Source organism: Talpa occidentalis, unplaced genomic scaffold (genome assembly GCF_014898055.3).
Source record: "Talpa occidentalis isolate TD23 unplaced genomic scaffold, MPIMG_talOcc4v2.1, whole genome shotgun sequence".
NCBI classification, from domain to species: Eukaryota; Metazoa; Chordata; class Mammalia; order Eulipotyphla; family Talpidae; genus Talpa; species Talpa occidentalis.
In genome coordinates this window covers 13,604,410-13,628,013 of record NW_026555331.1, presented here as the reverse complement: position 1 = coordinate 13,628,013, position 23,604 = coordinate 13,604,410, and the positions used below count along the sequence as shown (strand labels likewise).

Genomic DNA, 23,604 nt, shown 5'->3' with positions numbered 1-23,604 from the left:
GCTTCTCCTGTCTCGCCCGCTGCTCCCCTCAGCAGTGTATTTCAGTCAATCTGCCTGTTCTGCTCCCCACTCTGTCTCTGGTGAATCTTCTCACCCACCCCCCACACCTCTGCCTACACCCTAGTTCTTGTATGCATAAATAAATCAATCTTAAAAAAAAAAAGTCTCCAGACATTGCCACATGTCCCCACTGGGGACAAAACTCCCCCGGTCCCCCCTCCCCTTAACTAAGAACCATTGCTTTAGAGGAATATGGAGACACTTAGTTTTGGAGGGAAGAAACAATTATGTGAAGTTCAGCAATGACTTCGGTTTCAACGCTTCTGATAAAAGCAAGTAGCATTAAGTGTTTTTATTTTGAAAATATCGAGCATTGCAGGAACACCGTGTTCTAAAAGTGCCTATTTATACATTTCTCTAGCTGCTGAGTGTGTCTGAAGATGTACACAGAGATATCTGCAAAAGTGTCTTCCAGATATTAAACAGGATATTTCTAGGAGCGGAGGTTTGGATCTAAGTGGTGCTTTTCTTTGTACTTCCCTCTAAGACTGTAGTTTTTCTTATAAGGGTCATGTGTCACTTTTATGGAAACAATAAAGTCATAACATTAAAAGGAAAATTTAACATTAAATTAGAAGTTCTGGCAACAATGGCCCCGTGAATTTACAGTCCTCCTAAACCGTCACGTCTGTCTCACACCTGCTGCTGGTTCACATCCATCAGCTCTGCTTCTGTGCCTTTGAGACCCTCTTATCCCCATGCAGGGCCCTGGCTTTTTTCCTTAAAGAGGCAATTTGCTGCCCTGGGAAGTTCAGGCGATCAGGACCCTGCCTGCCTAGCTCCTGGCAGAGGCGCTCTGCAACTGAACGCAAGCACTGACCCCACACCAGGCACTGTGAAGCCACATGGTCTCCATCCCATGTGTGCGCCCTGGGGTGCCCAACCCCAGAGCAACTTACACTTAATGAACCTCCTGAGAGCTCAGGATACCATTCCAGGCCCACTGAGACATGGCGGGGAATTCAATTACAACACCTAATACATTTACGTCCTCTTATCATGCCCAGGTATAAGAAGCCATTCGATGTCAGCATGCGAGTTATTGCAGAGACAGGGTCAAGATCAGAGTCCCCTGGCTGGTCACTGGAGATCTCTGTACACATGGGCATCAGTCAGCAGCCTTAAAAGCACAGGGCACAAGCAACCCTACACATTCCTTCTCGTTCTGACCCACAAGACATCATCACAAGAAGCACCTTGAAAAGTCTGATTTGTACTTCTGTACAATTTCAAGCCAGAGGTTGCAACCTACCAGCATCCCTCATGGATGGAGGAGGACAGGAGAGCGGGTTCTCCTGCCCCAGCACCAGCCACCTGGGGAAGGTCACGGAGATGATCCACGACAGTTCCAAGAGAAAGGTGAGGAACATGGCCAGAAGGCGAGATTCCTGTGCAGGGAGCCTGGAGTCTGAGTCCTGGTCGTAGCCCCGCCCATAAGTAATTGGGGAACTCACTGCCTCCCAGAGCCCGTTCCCTTCTAAGGGTAATTAATAAAAACAAGCAATCCCATCGCTATTCCTGAAGACTGACTATGAAAAGACCGTGGGGAAAAAGAAGAAATCAAATCGGGAGTGCAATCCGCAGGAAGGAACCTCTGGTCCACCTGCTATCCCTCTGCTCGGGATGAGCCACTGCCTCAGGGTCTGGTGTGAGGAGAATTAAGTGAGACATCGCAAGGGCTCAGCGCCTGCCCGACACAGCTGCCGCTCACAGGCCCTTCAGACAACACCCGAGCGTCAGTGTGCTCACAGGAGTCTCAGGATGTTGGAGGAGAGGCTTAAAAACCCTCTAAGGCCATGAGTGAATATCCAAGATGGACAAAAAACTCATACAATTCAACAAAAACAAACAATGCAATTAACAAACGGGCAGCAGCTACAGACAATTCGCCAAAGAGGACGCCCACAATCCAACAGACGTGAAAAAGTGTTCACTGCTTGCAAGGAAAGCTGCAGGTTAAAACCACACCCGTGGGAATGGCACTCATTAAAGAGACCCCCAACAACAAGTGCTGGAGAGGATGGGGAAGAAGAGGCGCCCTACTACAACCCTGGTGGGAATGTAAGCTGGCACGGCCACGCAGGAAAGCAAGCTGGATTCACCTTGAAGAACTAAAAACGGAAACACCGTATGACCTGGCATGGCACGCGGGCGTCTCTCCAAAGAGCAGGAAACATCAACACAAAACACTATTTATTCCACAATGTTCACAGCAGCAGCATTTACAAGAGCCAGGGCGTGGAGCAGCCTAAATACCCATCGATCACCACTGCATCAAGGAGACGTGAGCCACCCACACTACGGAGTATCATTCAGCCACAGGAAGTGCGAAATGCTGACATTCACAGCAAAACCAAGGGAGAGGGAGACAATCATGTGCAGGAAAGGATGTCAGAATGTCCAAAAAAAAAAAAAAATTAAACATTTGGATAGCAGAAAATTTAATAACATAAAAAACACTTTCAAAAGCCAATGGACATCAGTGAGTATTCTGAAGGCCTGAGGTTAAGAGGACGAGCAGGGGATAAAGGGATAAAGGACAAGCAGGATGGCTAAAAAAAAAAACCAAAACACTGTAAGTCAGACCACCCATCTGGGCTGGGACCATTTGCAGGACAGACCCTATTGGGCACAGGTACCCTCTGCACCTCACTGCGCCCCGTAACCACAGGAGGAGAAAAAAGAGGCAGCAGCTGGGCCTGGGAGTCAATTTCTCTGCGTCTCTCAGGCTGGGGGAGGAGATACTCAAACCCAAGATGAATGTGCCTGAAAACCTCCACTGCTCCAACCACTTAAACTACTTCTCTGCCCCCACTCACTGCCTCTTTTCAGTCTTTACCAAATTAGCAAGGGAAGGCACGTCCCCAATCAGTTGAGGGGCGCACACACAGCTTGCCGCCCACGAACGCCCACCCGTCAGAAGGCTCCAAAAGACATTCTCTCCTGACTTCATGGTATTTGACAGTCTATCAGAGTGGCAGGCCCACCTGTTTTAGGCAATGTATAATTTAATGAATTCTAAAAAAAAAAAAAAAAACCTTCTAAGAACAGAAGACAAAAACCTCCTTGTTGGGATTTTTTTTTTAAGTGTGTAAATGCTATTAAAATTTAAAGGCAAGGTGAGTTTGGGTTGTTCCAGATTTTTTAAGTTTCCTTCAAGGAAAGGAAAAAAAAGTTTCTGCCCACCTGAAAGTACTTTTACTACACAAATTCAAAAGCTTGGAGGTGGCAGAATGGGAGCAGGAGGCAAGTGAGAACGTGACTGTAGGAAGAGAGACTGCAAGAGAATTGAGAGGGGAGGTTCTAGGCTTCAAGACTTAATAGAGGAGGCCATGCCCACCTTTCTAGACAAATCTGCATATCAAGACACCGGAGGCATTGAGAACGCTCTTAGAAAGCCTCCTTAATTTTCTAATCTGCACGGCCTACCACCAAGTCCCAAAAGCTGCCTGCTGAGGCGGGCTGCTGACTGGCTCTATTCAGGGTGGAGGAAAATCCCGAGAAATTCACTCCTGGAGCGAAAAAGCCCCAACACAGACCCCGCTGTGGGGTTCACCTGTGAACACAAGGGTTTCACAACCTTCCAGACGGACCGACATCAGAGACTGGACCCACTCAGCACCCAGGTGCACCGAGTCCAAAGACGGGGTGCCGGGGGGCAAAGGGGAAAAAAGACTCCTGCCCTCAAGACACCTGGAATTCTCTGGAGGGGAGAGGAAGGAGGTGTGGAATCTTCCTAGATCGTTGAAAATGGAACTGAGGTCACACCAGGTCTGACAGACAGGAAGAGTCCCCCATACACTCACAGGCCAGCGGAGAACCCCCTCCATCAAGCTGCACCACTGCCCCCTCTTCCGACCGAGAACTCTGGGGCTCCCTCAATCTGCAGCCACGGAGTGGGGCCCTCACCACCCTCCCTGCATCCTCCCCACTCCCCTGCTGGACGAGGTGACCATGAACAAGCCCCGCCACTCAAGGTCCCGAGTTTCATCACAAATGGGGCAGCAGAGGAAGAAGGGGTGGCGTCCTTCGGAGGCGAGTGGCATACGTCACACACCAGCCAGTGACCAGAGACCCTGACTAAGGGGCACGTACCTGACGCAGCCTGGTCCTCTGGGGACAGGGGAGGAGAATGAAGTATGTTCTCACTTCTCAGGGAAAAGGCCCACCTAAATCGCAGATCTCCAGAGTTGAGGCCACCTACACAAACACGCACCTTGGCTTCCCCACCCACCTTCCAGGTGGGGTCTGGAAACTCCCTTCTCCCCCAGTACCTTCGCCTCTCCTCCATCCTCTTTCCCCAGACCCGAAGGCCACTCGCCTACCCTGGCACGGGGCGCTGAAGCCGGCCATGCGGGCTTGGGGTTCTGTTGTGCCTTGTTCTGTTTTGTGTTAAACAGGCCTAGGATGGCATCCCACACACGGAGCAGAAGAATAAACTGTGTGTAACTCATCCACGCGGCTAGTTAACAGTGCCCCATAAATAATGCAGCAACTGCCTCTCCCAGCCCAGCCGGCTGTGACAGCGCAAGCCCAGGGACAGCTGAGGGAATCTGACACCGGCGCTGCCTCACGGAGGAGAAGGGACAATTTGAGAGAAGCCAGGGCTGGAGGAGATGCAAGAGGAGTTGGGCTGAACGGAGAATAAAATAGGGTCAGCGGAGGCCACTGGGAGTGGGGCTCCAGCTGAACAGTCTCTGGCCTGCCCAAGGGTGCCAGAGAGGCTGGTTCACCAGCGGGGCTGCTGAGAACTCAAGCCTTGGGGGTACAACTAGATGGACATCCTTTGCCCCTTTTCACTGACAAGCTTCACTGTCATCAACACTCATTAGTGTCACCATTTGCCAAGCACACGTGTGCTCTGCTACATACCCCCGTTGCTGAGCTTTAACTTGCAAACTTGCAGGTTCAGACAACCTTGGCCTGGGGGGCAGAGGAGACTGGGAAACTGCACATTCAATCTGAGTGACGCTGAGGCTAGGAGCCCAAAGACCAGCCTTGCCAGAGGCTCCTAGCCCGTTCTTATGACACCCCAAGAGCAGGTGCTGCTATTATTTTACAGCTGAGGGAACTGAGGCACAGAGAGGTTGCATCGCTCTAGTCTAGGTTGAAATTTGACCCCAGATCTGCCCAACTTTGTGGGCCAAGCTCCTCCAGCCCAGTCCAGCTGGAAGCTAGCTAGGAGGGAACACTGGAGCCTGCTTGACATTTGGATCCTATAGGAGGCCGGACAAAGTGGAGCAGAGCTCCCCGAACACCCAAAACCCTATCAGAAGTATCCCCAGGGGGATTGTAAGGTCACCCGAGAAATGGTTAGAGACTTCAGTCATGTGAATAAACATGAAACACAAAAGAAAGAAAATCCTTTGTGCAGCAAAAGGCCCTACAGAAAGAAACCAGAAATGGTCACAGTTGCTGCCATCTGCCTGATTTGTGTGATTTTATCTCATCCTCAGGTGTACAGAGGCACTGGAACAGACCTGCTTCTCCCAGGTCAGAGTCTAAGAGCATCTGTACAGGTGGTGACTGTGGCCTGCACCCCTGCACCGCTGCTCCAGTCGCCCCAGGTCTGTGGGAACCTCATCACGGAGAGTGAGGCGCCAGGCCCACAGCACCCCTCTCCTTCTTCTCGTAGGCACACCCCTAGATGAGTTCAGACCTCAGGAAAATGAAAAGCCAAGCTTCAAAAGTGGCACCTTCTGACTTAAGCAGAGGACTCTGGACTTCCTTGCATCTGCCAGCGCCAGGCAGAGTCAGCTGGCTTCCAGAAGTGTGTGCGGGAGGAAGGACAGGGCGGGCCCGTGGATGCCTGACACAGCTTTGTCCCCAAAACCACCCTTCCCCACCCCATCCTGCGAGATGAAGGGCTCCTAAGATCCCCAGATGAAAGGCCCTGAATAAGCCCATCCATCATAAAAACCATTCCTGGGCTTTTATTCTCTGATTGGGGCTTGCCTAATCCACTAATTATCCCTGTCCATCAAGTGGATGACAGCCTTGGGGATAATCAATGTGAGCCTGCCCACCCTCAGCAACTTGCCCAAGCTCACCAAGCAATAAATATGCCTATGAAAAGGAAGATTTAACCACAAAAGGTGCTCCCTCCCTCCATCCTCACAAGCTGCTCCATTTGTAACTCTCACACACCCTGATGTGGACAAGGACAGCAAGCTGGCGTTCTTCCCGCCTGCGTTATGAGGTTCCATGTCCAGAATGTCTGTTTGCTGACATATGGGTAGGTCTCCACTTGGGGAGAAAAACAAACAAACAAACAAACAAACAAGTAATGCCCCTGTATCTTCAAAGGGGTGTTATGTTAGGTTTCCTACCAATAAGCATGCTTTGTGCATCCTGCGCCACCCCAAAGGACAGCCACTAGGTACATGGGCTTATTTAAATTCAAATTACAACCAAATAAAATTTACAATTCAGCTCCTCCCCGGTACTAGTCACCCTTCCAGTTGTTCTGACAGCCACAGGCGGTTGGTGGCCGCAGGCCTGCACAGAAAACAGAACACTGCCACGCTGAGCAGGACCAGTCACACCGTGACCAGGTCACCAGCACTCTGGGGTGCTCCCCAGCTCCAGCCAGGCCTCTGGCTCTATTTTCACTTATGGCAAAGCTGGCGTTTGTGTCCCATGCTCTGCGTTTCTTGGAAAACGAACCCCGCCTCCTCTTCTTTTCCATTCCCCCAACACTTCTCCAACCCCAGTTTTTACCGCCTGGATTCAGTTTCTTATACCAGCTAGTCCTCCCCAAGGAGAGCCAGGGAGGAGGGAGGGGTCACCCCGTCCTGGCCGCCACCTTACATTTGATGACCACACTTCCAAAATCCAACCCCTGCACCGGCCAGTCCAAGTGCACTTCATGACCGTCCTCAGCACGGGCTCACACTTACACGGTGCTTGAGAGTGCAAAGGGACTCCCACCCACCAGAGGAGGGCAGAACCGCACAGAACACTTTCCTTTTTCCATGGGAAAACGGGGCAGAGAAAGCTAAGTAATTTGCCTCAGGTCACAGAAGGGGAGGGGACTGCTCTCACAAGCTCTTCATTTCAGCAGCTGCTGCTAACATGCCCGTCTCTTTTCAAAATAAATTGCTTGGTGGGTTCGCCCGAGACCCTGAAACAGTCACCTGTACTCAGTAACTGCATCACCTGAGGGCTGGCTGCCCACACCTGTGTGATCACAAGGACCATCTATGTACGTTTATGCTTCCCCCGAATAATAAATATCCACCTCCTCCCTCTAACCTTTGTCCCAATCAACAGAGTCCAAAGCTTCTGCTCTGTGACTTTATGCCTGCACCTAATGCACACGAGATAATGAACCTCAGCAAAATACATGGAGACAGGCACGCCCTGGGAGCAGGTGAGGGATTACTAGCACCTCTGTCTCTTGCTGCACGCCCGCCCGTGCTCATCCAGCTCCCCTCCCAGGTACTCACCTCCCTCATTTGCCTCCGCCCAGCTCCTGGACTGTTTCTGCATTTCAGGGACTAGTTCCTCTTAGGGGCCATCGCTCTCCACCCCAGGCAGAGACACAGGCACCCATGGCCCTGGAATGGACCATGACCGCCTCTGAGTTCATCGCTCACTCCCTTTTAATCTGTGGCCTCTCCCAAGGTAGGGTGGCCAGCTGAGGGGCTTGCCCACTCCACCCTGAGGCGCAGCGGCCTCCCCACCCTGTGCACACTCAGTGCACTGCCATCTTCCACTAAACAGCACCGCCCGCCCCCCCCCCCGCAGCCCCCCCCCAAACACACTAAACCATGCCTCACTGTAGGGTAAGGAAAAATGTCAGGCTTTTCTGCCCTCCCGCCATCAGGATAGATAATGGATCCTTGCAGTCCTGAATGCATGCCTGATGGCGGGCACCTGGAGTGGGGTGTGGGCATAGGTAGATGGGATTCACCTGGGCTAAGACTGGGCTTTTAAGCGGCATCACAAGGACGCCAGCAGAAGCCGAAGAGAAGCCGAGAGAGAGAGAAACAAAGGTGCAGAAGCCAAGCTGAAGCCGAGAGAAGGCCGGAGAGCCCCATAGAGTGAAGACCTGCTGGGGGCTGGGAGGCTGGCAGGCCCCCCAGCCCCCCTGCCTGCCGTGTACCTGGTAATCCCAATAAAAACCTGCAAAGCCACTGAGGACTCTGACTCCTCCTTCACCCGGACTGCATGGGATCAGAAAACCTGCACCGTGTCCTGTCCTGCCTTTATACTCACCCACCAGCCCCAGCTCCCACTGGGTCTGCTAGGGGTGACACCCAGGTGGGTGCCACGCAAGATAGTGAGGGCTGCATTTCTTTCTTCAGTCCTTGCCTCTCTGGATGGGTCTGCTGGCTGTCATTCTCCTTGCCTGGACAGAGGGCCCAGCTGGGCAGCATGTGCCAATCTGAGAGGTGTGAGGGAGGCCTCCTCTCTGTGTAAGAGCAGGGCTCTGGAGTCAGACTGCCCAACTTCGGATTTGCCCACTGGGTGGCCTAAGTTACTCAGTCACCCACTGCCCTCCCCTCCTGGCAGTGCTAACCTCAAAGAAGGGTAATGAGAGTAAATGAAATCACAAAAGTGCTAGAAGGCTGATGAGCACGTGGAGCTCATTAATGCCGGCCACTGCTGGGCCAGTGAGTCCACGTCCAAGGTCAATCACCCTGACTCACAGCATGGCATCAGCACCTACTATGCACAGGCACCGAGCAGGCTCGGGTCACACCCAGATAAAGAGGCCAAAGCATGGAGGAACTCAGGCTGGGAGGAACACCAACGGACAAACCTCCCATCCCAAAGTCTTTGAGGATATCACAAGCAAACAGTACAGGAAGACAAGACTGGTGCAAGCTTGGGGCAGAGGGATGCCTCCCCTAGGTCCCAAAGGTAAAAGAATTTTACCGAGCAAGAGGAAAGCAAGCAAGCAGGAAGCAAGCGCTCCCTGTGAAAGAAATGGAATCGGCAGAGGAAGGACATTTGGAAGAGCAGGAGAGGCCTGGGCATGGCGAGTCGGTTGCTCACCTGGAAGATATCCCAGGGAGGTGGATGGGGGATGAAGGGCAGCATGGAGATCTTCCTCACTCCGTGAGCTGGCTCAGGGTGGCCCCAGGGCCAAGCCCACTGTCACCTACTCTGGATGTCATCCCACCACCAGCCATCAGGCACACAGGGGATGCCTGCTGGAACTACCCATGCCTGAGCCCTACCAGAGCAGCAACCTCATGGGGGGAAGGGGGGGTGTCCCCTGCATTTCACACACTCACTCCCCTGCATTTCACACATTTCCCAGGGGACACTCACACGGGGGCGAAACCCACCTAGAACAAGATTTGAGAATCACTGCACTTGGTAAGGGATGCCATGTCCCTCTGAAGAGCTGAAGCTGAGGCCTCAGCAATTCCTCAGCTCCGACACGCAGATCATCACCCCCTCAGTGATGAGCACTCACACGTGGAATGTGTACAGATGTGTGTTTTCTGGAAGGCACTGTACAACTGTCCTTTCATTGACTTTATAACCCTAGATAAGCCTTGGAAAGTATGTGTATCTCTGACCCAGGAGAAATCCTTCAGGGGACGACATCAAAGGGAATCAACGTCTAACTACCAGGATGTCAGTCACTGCAGGGGTGCCACAGAACTGGAAGAAGCCTAACAGTGAATCAGCATAAAACAGCTCCTACCTCGGGGCCTTTGCACGTGCTCTTCTCGTGCCTGAAACACTCTCCCTCTGACTTCCACATACTTTTCAAGCTGCTGTGCCACTGTCACATCCCGAGACCTGCCCTAGGCACCCCGTTTTAGAACAGCAAACTGTCCCTGCTTTATTTCCCCCACTGCACATCATCCTATTATACAAGAGAACTGATTTTCTTAACTTGTCTGTTCCTTGTACTCCTCAGATCCCCAACTCCAATCCTCTAGAATATAAATTCCAGGAGGGCAGGAATGTATCCCCAGCACTTGAGGAATTAACTGCAGACACACAAAAAACTAGAATACCACACAGCTGGTAAAACGGACATAGCTTGTAATTCCATGACCGGAGAGGCTGTGTCAATAAAAGGTTAAGAGGAAAAAGAAATTGCTGGCACAGCACAGGGTGCGTGAGTCTTTGTCTAAAAACATGAGCATATAACCTACTTTGTAATCAAGTGGTTATGGGCGACTGATTTTTTTTTACTTAACTGGGGTTTCTGAGTTTTCCTTTCATTAACTTTATAACACTTACATAATCTTTAGCAGTAATCCCTCATGAAATGCTCTCAAAACATTTGCTAATTTTTTTTTTTTTTTAGGAGAAAGCTTCCTCCTCGGTGAATTAATTAGGGTGTCCCCAATTAAGGCCAGCTCGAAATCAAGCAGGCCAGGTTCCTGGGGACCCTGGCTCCAGGTCTACTTCTGCTTGCAAGGCGACCTCAGTCCCTCCAGCAGCGGTTCACAGAGGCTCAGTGCTTAGAGCCAAGGGCTTTGGCCATCAACTGCTCCTGGCTCTGCTCCCCGCTACTTGCTTCCTATTGGGGTGCCTCATCCAATTATTCAGGCCCGAGATCACATCCTGCCAGAGAGCTGGCTTTGAAGGTTCAGTAAACAATCACTTCAAAACAAAGAGCAACCATTACACCAAACTCAAAGACTTCCTTAATGGGAAGGCACTCAGCTGCAGGAGGAGCCAGGCTCCTCAAGCCAGGCCTGGGAAGTCAAACTGAGTCTCCCCGGGAGCTGTCTCAAAGCATTTCCAGCCTCCAACGGCAAATATCTCCCCTTCCTGTTTTGCACTCAGTCATGTAGGGTGCAGAGGCCGGTTGCCAGGGCGACTGGACCAGGGGCTTTCTCCAGTAAAACAAACATGTCCTGTGTTTGTCACCTTGAGCAACTCCGTCTCCCACCCTCCGTCTCCCTCTGCTAACAGAGACACCCACCCACGTTTTCATGACAATTTCATGTCTTTGGTGAAACTCCTCTTTCAATAGCATGTAGCCCCCGGGCTTCTAAAAGCAGCTCCGAGAAGATACTAGAGTGTTTTATGCTTTATCTGGTTCATACTGAGTCCTAAAGGGAAAGATAGGAAAGCTATCACAAAGTCAATGGAATACAGCCATTCCAGAATCTGAAAGACAATTCTAAAATGCCATGGGTGAGAGACGGCCCAGCATGGGGGCTGGGACATAGGAGTCAGACTGCCTGGGCACAAATCCCAGCTCTGACTAGGCTATGACTGGGCAGTGGCTTAACCCCTCTGCGCCTCAGTCTCTCCATCTGTAAAATCAGAATATAGCAGCAACTGCTTCACTGGATGGTTAGGAGGATTGAGGGTCTTTATTTCAGTGAAATAAAGACCCTCAATCTACTACTGCTTTGTACACCTGAAACTGACAATGTTATCTTTGGTTCAAATTATAATTTTTTAAAAAAAGGTTAACATTTTTAAGAGCCAATTTGTAAAACACTCAGAATTGGGCCTGGATGTGCCACATAAATGCACGTTAATGATAAAATTGATCCTCAGTGTGGCTGCCACCTGTACCAAAAGCCCTCCCTGACTGTCCTCCCGCCCCCCACCCAGGGCCCCCCCAAAAGCCTGCACCAACCTCTAATTACTAATTATTCCTCGGTTCCTCTTCACAGTGAACAACTTTAGGGCAAGGTCTGTGTCTGTCTCGTCCGTGGGCGTCTCTGCCCCACCCATCAGCACCCTGCACGCAGCAGGCATGTCACCATATTTGCTGATATGCGCACGAACTTCTCTCAAATCATTTATGTGTTGAAAGCTGAAAACAGAGAATGCATCTCTACTGCATTCTCCTAGGGAAAACAGGTTTCTTGTGTTTCCGGAGACATCTGACGGTGTCCTGCTAGGAATTACTAGGACAGTCAGAGACACAAGAGCGTTTTATTTAGCACTTTACTTCATGCCGACTCCTTTACATTTTGCATAACCCTCAACTTTAAGTAGTACATACACACACACACAGGAGACTGAGTGGCCTGCCCAGAGGAATACAGAAGGAAGAGCAGCGTCAAGCTCCAAAGCCCTAAGGTAGAAGGTAATAAATACTAAGTGGAATCAACAAAGAAACGTGGAAAATGCCACAGGCTGTGTGACTACAGGAGGTAACTTTCTGGTGGGACTTTGAAGGATGAGAAAGATTTCAACAGGTAACAACGGCAGAGAGGGTCCCCCAAGCAGGGTACAGAAAGAACGAGGAGCACAATATTCGAAGAAGTCAGGACATCCAGGCTGGGAGGCAGGGGCCACTGGACAGCCAGCGAGGGCCTTGTCACAGGGGCCAGAAGGCAGGTGGGCCAGGGGTGCAGGGAAGCAGGGAGGAGAACCCAAAGGGCCCCAAGTCTTGGGAAGGACAGAGGTTCAGTAACCAGCTGCTGCTACCAGGTGGTCACTGCAGGACAAGGAGGGACCCTCCAACAGTGTAGAGAGAAACAGAAGACCCTTACAATGCAAGTCTGCCCCTTCCCCGGTCTCAACACCAACTTTCCAAGACTTTCCTTAAGGTTTTAAAATAAATACCCTGAGCACCCCAGCCGGGCACCCAGGCATCCCCACTCCTTTTACACACAGACAGTGGGTTTGCAAATAGAGAAATGCAAATAGACCCTGCTGAGCCAGATGAGGTTATAATGAACTCAGGGGGGATTTACTCAGCAAGAAAAGAAACTTCTTTTCTCCATTTCCTGCAACTGCACTGCAAGCTCTAAATACAGCTCCGCAAAGGGTGGGGTAGTGTTTGCCCTAAAGATGGTGGAGATAATTACTACACAGATTTGAAGAGTTCAGAAGACTGCATTCCCAAACCTCCAGGCCAGGAAACACACAGCAGCTACTCCTTGATCCTGTGTGCCGGGCAGCATGAGACCCCTTCACAAACTCATTTCAGAACCTGCATGGCCCCTCATGGGGTGCTTTATCAGACTCATTTTATGAAGAGGAAACTGAGGCTCAGGGAGACTAAGTAACTTGTCTCTGTGATTTAAAACCTCTGGATTAACATTTCCAGAATTTCTCCAAGACAGGTCTAGAGGAAATGATGTGGGGAGGGGGTGGGCAGTGGGCAGGAAGCAGTGTGGCATGCTGGCTGTGTCACTATAAACACATTAAAGGTGAATAAAATTAAAAATCCAGTCGTCAAGCGTTCAGCTGTCACCAGGGGCGAGTGGTGAAGGGACCTGACAATGTCCCTGACTGAAGACAATCCTATTGGCCAGCACTGTTGTACTGCTGATCAAAAACAGCCAAATAGTCTAAGGATGCCCTTTTTCTTCCTTTTACATGTCCATTCATTTATTTTAATGCTGCTTCACTGTCATTTTTTTTAAACTTTTGAATTGTGGTAGAACACACTGAAGATAAAATTTTCCATTTTGGCCAAATTTCAGCATCTGGTACAGGAGCTGAGCCTATCTGCTTTGTTGTGCAACGGTCCAGAGATGCTGCTCCTTGGACTTCGGTGAAGCTGAGAAGGACACTTGGAGGTGCAGAAATGGTGGGGCGCTCCGTGGTTCCCCAGCCTGCCTCCAAAGCCCAGGATCTATCCCCAACAGCACAGACTCAGGACCTCTGGGGTACGGGATGCAGCATCACTGCCAAAGTTCTCAGGGGCTCCCAGTCATCATGGCCCTCCTTACCAAGGGAGGCTCACCTGCTCAGAAGTGCCTCTTCTGGCCAGACCATCCCTGGAGGCCCAGGCCACCTGGGGAAGGAGACCCAAAGGGGGCCTGGGGCAAAACCTGTCCTCCACCCCCAAGAGTCAGGAGGCCACGGAGCTCTGCAAGCTGATCCTTTTACTGCTGTCCAAATTCTTGGAGGCAAAGAAAGCAAACAAAGACAAACAGCTCAAAAGGCACTCAATTGATTTTTTTTTTTTCTTCACCCACTTAAATTAGACAGGAAAAGAAAAACCACTTAGAAACTATGACCAGGGTGGCGTATGCCAAGAACCAGCCCAGGAAGGAGTTCTGTCGGCGAGCCCGCCGCCTCTCCGGGCAGACTGGTACTGGCTCTGCCGACTCACCCGAACTGGAGGGCTACCCGGACGTAATTAACTACAGAAGGTGCTTTTACAAGAGTCCCAAGGCCGCACACAAAATGAGCTCAAGGTAAGGCATTCTCTTTGAGGAGCCTTTTGAACTTTGGGTGAACTTAATTCATCTAATTAGGGGGGCTGCCAAGTTTACACAGTCACCCAGGCTCAGGGACCCAAGGACTCCCCAAACATATAAAAGCGGCCCCCCAGGTCAGTCACGGAATAGGCCACAGGTGCTGTGTGTGGGGACAAGGTCAGGAGGCAAGGCCACGGGTGACTGGCTAGAGTCTGGCCCAAAAGTTTCTTTTCCCCTCAGCACACCCAGGGGCAGAAGAGAAGGGAGAGCCAGGTGGTCCATTAGAGAGGACTGACAGGTAGGAGAAAGGAAACCACAATATGTCAATATATCACAAATTAAATGATTTCCACAAAGGCAACAGCCAGATGGGAGCCGCCCACTTCACAGCAACCCCAGCAGCTCACACCTCCAGGCTGGCTCTAGGCGAGAGGCTGGGAGATAAGACCCTGGCTCCCTTCCCTTCTTTGCCTCTCCTACAGGACTCAGGCAAGAGAAATGCTATTTTCTAGAAAAAAATCCCCACCATGCTCCTTGCACCTTAGGTATGCTCTGAAGAGCTCCAGGTTTAGGATCAAATAGGCCAAGGTCTGAACACCCAGCCACCCCAAAAAGGCTTTAGACCTCATGTTGTCTCTCTCCAAGCCTCCCTTTGTTCATTTGTAAAATGGGCACAATGCCAGGCTATAGTGGCAGGGAGGACACAGTGCAGGTTTTCTATGACCCGAGCAGACGGGGTAAAGGAGGAAGGAGTCCTGGAGCCCTCAGTGCAGGCTTTTATTGGGATTACCAGGCAGGAAGGGGGGCTGGGGGGCCTGGAGGCTGGCAGGCCTCCCAGGCCCCCAGCAAGTCTTCACTCTATCTGGGCTCTCCGGCCTTCTCTCACATTCTCTCTGCTTCTCTCTGCTTCTTTGGGTTCTCAGCTTCTGCTGGCGTCCCCGGGACGCCACCCCTAAAAGCCCATTCTCAGCCCAGGTGAATCCCATCTAAATAGGCCCACACCCTACACCAGCCACCATCAAGCATGCATTCCAGACCGCAGGGTTCCTTCATCCATCCTGATGGCGGGAGGGCAGAAAAGCCTGTTACTTTTTACCTTACCCTACACTGGCACAGAGCAGGCTCCCACCAAGTGATTCCCTGGCCCTTTTAACACATGACCACTTACTATGACCCAGTGGCAAACCAGAGCATCTTAAACTGGGATGACACAGCCCTGGGCGCAGGGACACGGTAGTAATGGGGGCTACTTTAGGATCTAAGCCGGGGAGGGTTTTGCTCTTGCAGGTTATTTTGTTTTGTGTGTGTATCTCACGCTCAGAGGAAGCCCTCGGCACCCTCCAGCTAATTCAAGAATCTCAGCAATCAAATACAACGGGCTTCCTCCATGGCCAGCCAATTAATTTACTTCATTTGTCTCTCTACTTTGCTCCTTAATAAGGCCCTATCAGCGGTGCAATCTGCAAAGCTGAGCTAAACTGCTTAGGGCCTCAGTCAGTTCCCTTTGAGGAGCCCCAAATACTTGTCTGATATCCCAGGAAGCTAAATCTGGCCTTTGGCTTTTGTTTGGTTTGGGGAGAGGTATTTGCTTTTGCAGAGGTGCAGATTTTAGGGGAAAGTGTCCTGAAGGCAGTTCCGAGAAGTAATGGCAAACTCAAAATGATCTCATTTTTCCAAACCCAATTTGAACATCTAAACGGTCTTACAACAGAAGGAGCCTTGCCAGCTCTCGCCCATCCCTGGGAAGATGGAAAAGGCCTAGATGAAAATTACAGATAAAGCATCTAAATGGATCAATAGTTTCAACCTTTTCACCCTGCAAGCATTTTAACGACCTCAACATGAGCCAACCAATTGACAGGCATCATTTAAGTTTTTTCCTTTTCCCTACCCCTAAGAGGCAAAAGAAGAGGTCAAAGGCCAAGCAGTCAGCCAATGAGGAGACATCACATGAACAGACTATACCTGTACTGCAAAAGTGTTCAGATTCTCTGAAATGCAAAAGTCATTGGGAATTCTGTATCTCTACTTGCCGAAATCAGATCGTCAAGCTCAGTGCTTGCAAAGTAGCTGATGTTCAATAAATGCTATGGCAAAAGCACATGTTCCTCTTGCAAGAACTGGGTACTGGCTGAACCCAGCAAAATTCCAACTCACTTCACCCTCCCTGCAAAGCATGACCTAGGATAATGACTTTCTCTCTCCTATTTGGGGCAACACTGTGGAATTTCTGTACAGAGAGGTTTACAACAACTTCTAAACACTTCGATTTAAATAAGAAGCGTTAAGAGATTTCTCCACAGAAACACCAAAGCTACAAATCACTGCTTTCCAAACCTGCACCCACATCAGTGCCAAGAAAACCAGAAAGATTAATCTTCACAGAATAGGCCTTAAACCTCCGAGCAGGCACCCATTCCAGGCAATTCCCTGCTGCTTTTATGACATCTTTACTCCTTCTCCCACAGGCCTCAACCGAGGAAGCTGTAAAACCCTGGACAAACAGCCATTTGCTGAGCAAAAAGCCAACATGGGCCCATCTGTGCTTTACAAGGGCTTGGCTTGTCCTGCCTTTGTGTGTCACCATTTACCCGGGGAGGCCCACCCCCCTCGGAGCACCTGGCCGCTGACGGAGGCGCTGGCTGCTCTCACGTCTTCCTCGAGAGGCAGTCCGCAGGCACTGACAGCCTTCCCGGGGCATCTGACAAGCCCTTGCGTTGCAGCCACCATACTGTACACAATGCCCATTTATGGCTCCCAAGGCCCTGCGTATCTGGCTCCTGGCAGCCCAGCCAAAGGCCTTGCACAGAGCAGGCCCTGAATAAACACTGAGGAAGCAAACCTCTCTGATAGGAACCCCAAAGCCAAAGCAGTTGAGGAAGAAAACAACCCTGAAATCATTATCCACTGTTGGGCCCGCTACCCACATTCTTGATCTTATGATAAGTAAGGGAAAATATCATGACGTGCCTTCGGACCACAAAAGATTTCCATGGAATTCAAGAAGTCCTTTCAAGCAGTTCTAATTTTAGGCAGAAGTGAGGATTCTAGTGGCAGACAGAGGTGGGGGGTAGCTGGGAGGGGCGGAACAAGGCCTCTATTCTGCTGAACGCAGGTGCTGGAAACAGGACACCCCTGTGTCTAAAGTGAGCTGTGGGGTGTGGGGTGGGGAATTCAGGGTGTGATTGGCTGTTTTTTTCACCCTCGGTCACATTATATAACCCCAGACACACTCTCTAACCTGGTGCAAAGTTCTCCCTGCTCAGGTCCAACTCAGCTCCTGACATGCTGATTCTTGAGCAACAAGGCAGAGGAAAATATTTGATTTTAGCATCCAACTTTTGATTGTTTTCTTAAAGTTACTGATTAAAAGAAGAAAAACATCCTCGGGGTGAGCTGTCTTCAGATTTGGCCTGTCTGATGGTCATGAAACCTCCCTGAACACCATCAAAACCTGTGCTGGTTCAATTAAATATTTTTTTAATTAGTAATAAAAACAACAATCACATCATGTTGCACACCTGAAGCTAATACAGCACTGCGTGCCCATGTAGCTCAAACTTTCTCAAAAAAGTCATGGCGCCCATCTGCTATTTATAGCATCAACCCTGTCTTTATCAGGGACAGATACCACCAAAAGATTCAGGGTCCTTAAAGCAGTGAGCCCTGGGACCACCAGAAGTCAGTCAACTGGCCTTCCACAGTCACTTCCAGGCTGCTGCCCCTCACCCCCAACACACAGACCAGCAAGGGGCATCCCTCCAGCCATAGGAGTCTCTTGTCTCCCCTTTCCTTTGGGAACAGCTCATAACCAGATGACGTGATTTATGTGGAGGGGACAGACAGGCAGCAGTAAGTGATTTTGCACACAACCATCCTCGACTGGCCACCACCGTAAGGTGGAAGGAAAGGGAAAAACACAAGGCTTCCTCTCATCAAGGAATCAATAAGTTATTTAACAGCTGCTGCTAGATCCCATGGGGGGGAAAAAAAAACAAGGGTTTCTTCCACACCCTCCCCCCTGGAAAGGCTAAAACCACAGACTCGTTGGAGGACCCCATTACACGGGGGTCACCAGAAGAAAGCAGAGAGAATCCTCTCCAGCTTTTCCGCGTCTTCAGTGTCTTTGGTTTGAAAGATGGATGATGAGTCTTGAAATTATTCTTGGGGGGGGGGTGTTTTCCTTTATGTCCCCCTCCAAAGAGGAAATTGACTCCCTTCCTGTGCTGTTGCACATTCTGGAGAATCAAAAGCTATTAAAAAACCATTTTCCTTACCCTATCCTCACCCCAGTCCAACCTCACACTTTTGAGAATAACCTAAAAATCTGTCTGTCGTCTGCCAGATACGCAGACGACATTCCACACAGGTTCCCAACATTTACGGAAGTCCTTCAAAGCAAAATGAAAGGGGACCCGGGGCCATGACAAAGTCAGGGGTGGGGGTTCAAGAAAGAGGGTAAGTGGGAAAGTCAGCCTATTTCAGAATTAAAAACTGACTTTGACTGTTGGCCGACTTCACACATACATGCTGCTGATCCTATGTGCCCACATTTTAAAATTCCCTTCCTAGATATCCCTACCATGGAACCCAGGAGGAAGTCTTTTAAAAGAAAACTCCTTGAAACCTTTCAGCAACTGTCTTATGGAAAAACAATCTTGTATATGAGACACCCCCCTCTCTTAACGCTCTCCTCCCCAAAAGTCTGAAATTCTGCAGACCCCCAACGTCTTCCACGCTGCCTTGCTTGTTTAAAAGCTTTGACTGGGGAAACCAAACCGACAAACTACAATGCCTTCCCACAGGATGTTGAAGAAACCCTACTAAATTCAAAGGTAAAGAACACAGGCACCACAAATGATAGCTCCAGCGCTGAGAGGGCATTAAAAAACAGGCAAGCTTATTTTTAACTGGCATCTTGCCATAGAAAAGCTCACAGCTTAGCGCCCACAAATCCCACCGGGGCCAGAGACCACTGCTCTGGGACAGCAGGTGGAAAGCAGGAGAGCCAGCCTCCTCTGTTGGGTTACCAGGGGGGCTCTGGGCACAAACCGCTGCATGGGAAGAACCAAGCCTGGATGACGGATTAAGGTACAAAAAGGGGGAAAATTTTCCAGATGTAAACACTGGGACTGCAGTGGGCAGATGTGCCAGGTCACTGGGCTCCTTGTTACCACTGGAAATACTTCTCTCCTCCAAAAAAAACACAAGCAGCCTTACCCACCTAGCTCAAATTCTTCCCCTGGTGCTCAGAATACACCAGGTGTGCCTTAAACCAAATCTTGCTCGATGAAAAGGCATGCAGAATTTGAGTTAACAAGAAATACCCCAGAGTCCAAGGGGGGATAGCAATCTTTGTCTCACAAGAGCACTTCAACCAATCCAGGAGGCTTGGGGGCGAAGGCGCTGATGGGACTGGCTCTGAACAGGGGCTAGTTCGAGAGATCCCAAGTGACTCCCAAGTGACTGGCTTAGAGGCATCCCAGGCTGGCTGCAGATTACGCTACAAGAATGTCAATTTCTGACAAAAGGCACAAGCTCAGCTGCAGGATTTCAAAATGGACAGGACCAAGGAGCCTCGCAAAGTTCACCTTGGGCCAGGTGGCAGTTGCCTCTCCACGGGGGCAGCAGGCCCTGACAGCTGGGCATTCCTTCCCAAAGTCAATCTCTGAGGAGGCTCAACCCTCGCGGCACCTTACACTCCATCAGACAAAAGCTCCTGTGGGCGCCCGGGCAGCGGCTGAAGAGGGGCGGTCCACACCCACTCGCTGCACAGCTTTCCAAACCTGCCCACTCGTTTTGGAAGCCCAGCTTTTAATTAAACACCACCTCCCCGGATCTGTTGAGGCAAACTGGGGATGGGCTGGTGCCAAAGAGAAGCTCCCTAAATACACATTTAAAAAAAAAAAAAAAATCCCCCACCACCCCCAATTCCCACCTCCAGTCCTATCGCACGGGTTCTATTTCCCCTGGATGAGTAATACAGAGCTCGCGTCTGTCTCTCTGCACCAGAAAATCCAGGATCAGGTTATCCCCAGTCCCACCCTTTGCAGAAAAAAGCCAGGGTGTTGTTCCCCGCCCCCAACACACAGGCACGCGCGCGTGCACAATCTTCACAATCCTTCCCAGACAAATCCTGGAGTGTGTGTGTTTGTGTATGGAGTTGGGGTGGGGGGGCAAGAGAAGGGGGTGAAACAGTTGTTTGGGGACCCCGATTTTCCCTTCAGGCTGAGAGCTAGGGGAAGGAGGAGCCCCTGCAAGGCGGCTCCGGGAACTTCTCCGCGCCCCTGGGAAGCGTCGAGGGGCGGCACGCACACCTCGCCAGCTTTGCAACAGACTCATTAATCCCTAATTTGCTCAGGCCCCCACCCCCACCCCCACCTGGAAATCAGAGCGCGCGCGAGGCCTCCCTCCCGAGACTCTGGGGTCGCGGGTGGGCGTGGGGGGCCGTGTTCCCGCGCCCGGGCGGACCCCACGGCCTCCCCACCCGGTGCCAGGGGGCTCAGGTGCCCGCCCCGCGCCCAGCCCCGCGGGGCGCACGCTCCGGCCAGTGACAGACAATGGGAAACTTAGATCCGGGGCTCCGCACCCCCGGGGACACGCGACGGCGCGGCCCCCGGGGACAAAGGGCGGGAAGAGGCCCGGGGTCAGCGGACGCCCCCGCCCCCCCGGGAGGCCCCGGGACCCCGCGCGCCGCGAGCAGGTGGCGCGGCCCGGCGCTCCCGCAGGTGGCCGGGCGCGCCGGGCGGGGGTGCGCGGCGGCCGCGCCCCCGGCGTCCTACCTTCATGTCGCTGATGATGGTCTGGAAGAGGCCTCCGAGCGCGCCGCACTCCCTCTCGATCACCGCCTCCATCTTCCCGGCGCCGGCGGGGAGGGTCCCCTCGGGCTGCGGCGGGCCGGGCTCGCGCTCCCGGGGTCTCCCTCTCGGGGCGCCCTTCCGCCGGCTGCGCCCCTCCTGCGACGAGCGCGGCGCGCGGTGCCCAAATGCCAGCGGCAGCGGCGCAGAGAGCCGGGCGCGCCGCAGCGGAGCCGCCTACGCGCGGCGCGGGGCCCCCGGCCCTGGAGATGCCCGGCGGGGGCTGGCGCTCAGGCCCGCGCGGGCGCCCGGGACGCGGCCGTCCCAGCCCATCCCGCAGCCGCGACCGCCGCGCGCCGCCCCGGGGCGCGCGCCATCGAAAAATGCAAAATTTTCCAAATTACTGATTATTTTCGGAATTAGAAAAGGGTCGCCCCAGCCAGAGGGTCGGCTCGCGGCGCCCGGATCTGCTGCTCGCAGCCGCGGCCGCCGCCTCCTTTTCAGTCCTGCGCGCCCGGCCCCGGCGCCCGCTCTGGCGCGGCTCCCGGGGACGTTCCCGGCGCGCGCGCGCTCGTGGCCGTGCGTCCGGGCGGGGGCGCGGGGCGCGGGCCGGGCGGCCGCGGCGGGCGGGGCCGGGGGCGCGTGCCCGGGAGGCGCGCCGGGCGCGGGCCGCAGAGCCGCGGGCCGGGGGGCGGGCGGCGCCGGGGGCTCCCTCGCGCGCGGGGCTCCCCCTCTGCACGCGCCCCGGGCCCCCCTCCTGCCCGGCCGGCCGCCGCGGCCCCGGGAGGGCGTGTCAGCACGCGGCCGGGGGAGCGCCCACCCCACAATGGCCGCGAGCTGCCAGAACGCGGGGTGCACCCGCCGCTCCCCGGGACCTCCCCGTGGCACGCGGGGCGCAGTACCCAGCCCAGAGCGAGCGCCCGGCGGGGCGGGAAAAGCACTGCCGCCGGGGCTGCTGCAGCTTCTGAGAAGAGGCCGGTGCTTTGAGCGCAGGACTGCAGTGCCAAGTCACGACTGCGGACAGCCAAATGTGGCATTCAGGAGAGTTCGTTCGGGGGCGTATCCTGCAGCGGGTGCCGAGTTCAATAAAGTTGTTGGATGCCGGGAAGGTGGGATTGATTTGTCATTGCAAAATAAATTGCATTAGAGTCTCTCCACCGTGAAGCCTGTGGCTGCCCGTGACTCGGGCGGGTGTTTTTCAGGTCCAGGGAGGGCGTCGAGGGTTGGTACAGCTGCAGCGAGCCTGTCGGCTTTAACCTGGCAAGAACGCAGATGTGCCAGGTTGGTATGGGGGCTGACGGTGCATTGTTCCAGCTCCACCTCCCAACTGCAAGGCCTCTCAGATTAACAGCCAGTAGGCCAGGAGGAGGGGGCATAAGGGAACAACTTTTGCAGGAACTTAAAACCCAAGCACCTAGCTCTGGGCTCTAACCCTTGACCCTTGACGCAGCCATTTGAAGCACAAGACTGAAGGGGTGACAAGGGTGCAGAATGCTGTGGACTTGCATCAGACTGACGAAGTAGTAGGAAAAGATCTGGCTTAGAAAACTGCATGCATCAAGGAAGGATGGCACTGCATATCACAGATGCTGATCCTTTTCTCCTGGGTCATTCTGCCCAGCTCTTAAAAACCACTCCCCTTCACCCTTTTCCCCCAAATCATAAGGAGGCATGCTACTGCTGGAACTAACTGGAAGGGAAAATTGCTAATCAATGGGAATGAAGTCTCAATTATGCAGGATGACTGGGTTCTAGAGAGCTGCTGGAGGACATTGTGCTTATAAATAACAATATTGTGTTGCAGATTTTCAAATCTATTAAGAGGGTAGATCCCATGTTCAATGTACTTACCATAATGAAATAAAATAAAAATACAGACCAAATGAAGATTCATTCCAGCGCTGGGCCCAAAGGACACATTGTAAGCCTATAATGCTGTCCCACTGAGGTTGCTGAGGGCTGCTGTGTACATTCTGGGCATTTTACAAGTGTATCTAACTCTCATCACAGCCTCCAGGAGGCCGTCAGACTAGCTCTGGGTTTATTGGCAGGCAGGACTCCAACCCTGGGTGTCTGACTCCCAGACCTAAGGTCTCCCTTTTAACCAGCCTCCAGCCTTCTTAGGATAAGGAGCCCCTGCCTTTGACAAAGGACACTGAGTTCAGCTATCCTGCCCCACACCTGAATTGAAATGCCCCAAACACACACCCTTGGCAGTATTTGCCAAAGCACCTCTTACCTCCTATCCTTGGGCCTACACTGTATCATCTCAGTAGAAAGTGAAGGGAAGGGGTCTGGCATGGACTTCCATCAGGCAAGAAAGGCCCAGAGGGGGAAACATACACGATATTTTTAACAAAGCCTGGGGTGAGGCTGATGGATTTTGAGGAGGAAAATGAAAAGATTAGATTTACACCCTCACATTCTTTCCCCAAGTTTAAGCATCTCTCTCACACCCACCCTCCCTTCAAGACCCCCAGCATGCGCTGGGTAGACATCAAAATCTACTGAACAAGCCATTCCTCCCAAGGGTGTTTGGCTTTTTTAAAATAGCTCCAAGGAGGAGGAACCCAAAGGAATGAATCTCCGCTGGTGGAATTTCAACTCCTTGATCTTGGGAAGCAGAGATTGGGAGGCAATGAAAGTAA

The 23,604-nt window shown here is 52.3% G+C and overlaps 1 protein-coding gene across 6 annotated transcripts in view; it reads right to left on the bottom strand.

The window, feature by feature from the left end:
* MTSS1 (MTSS I-BAR domain containing 1) overlaps positions 1 to 21,087 on the bottom strand; it is a 133,416-nt gene extending 112,329 nt beyond the window's left edge. For all 6 annotated transcript variants that reach the window (XM_037501883.2, XM_037501898.2, XM_037501914.2 and 3 more), the window contains exon 1: positions 20,942 to 21,087. In XM_037501883.2, the coding sequence (XP_037357780.1) occupies positions 20,942 to 21,013 (72 nt within the window). In that variant the 5' untranslated portion in view covers positions 21,014 to 21,087. The remainder of the gene's footprint in view (positions 1 to 20,941) is intronic.
* Between the last annotated feature and the right edge of the window lie 2,517 nt (positions 21,088 to 23,604).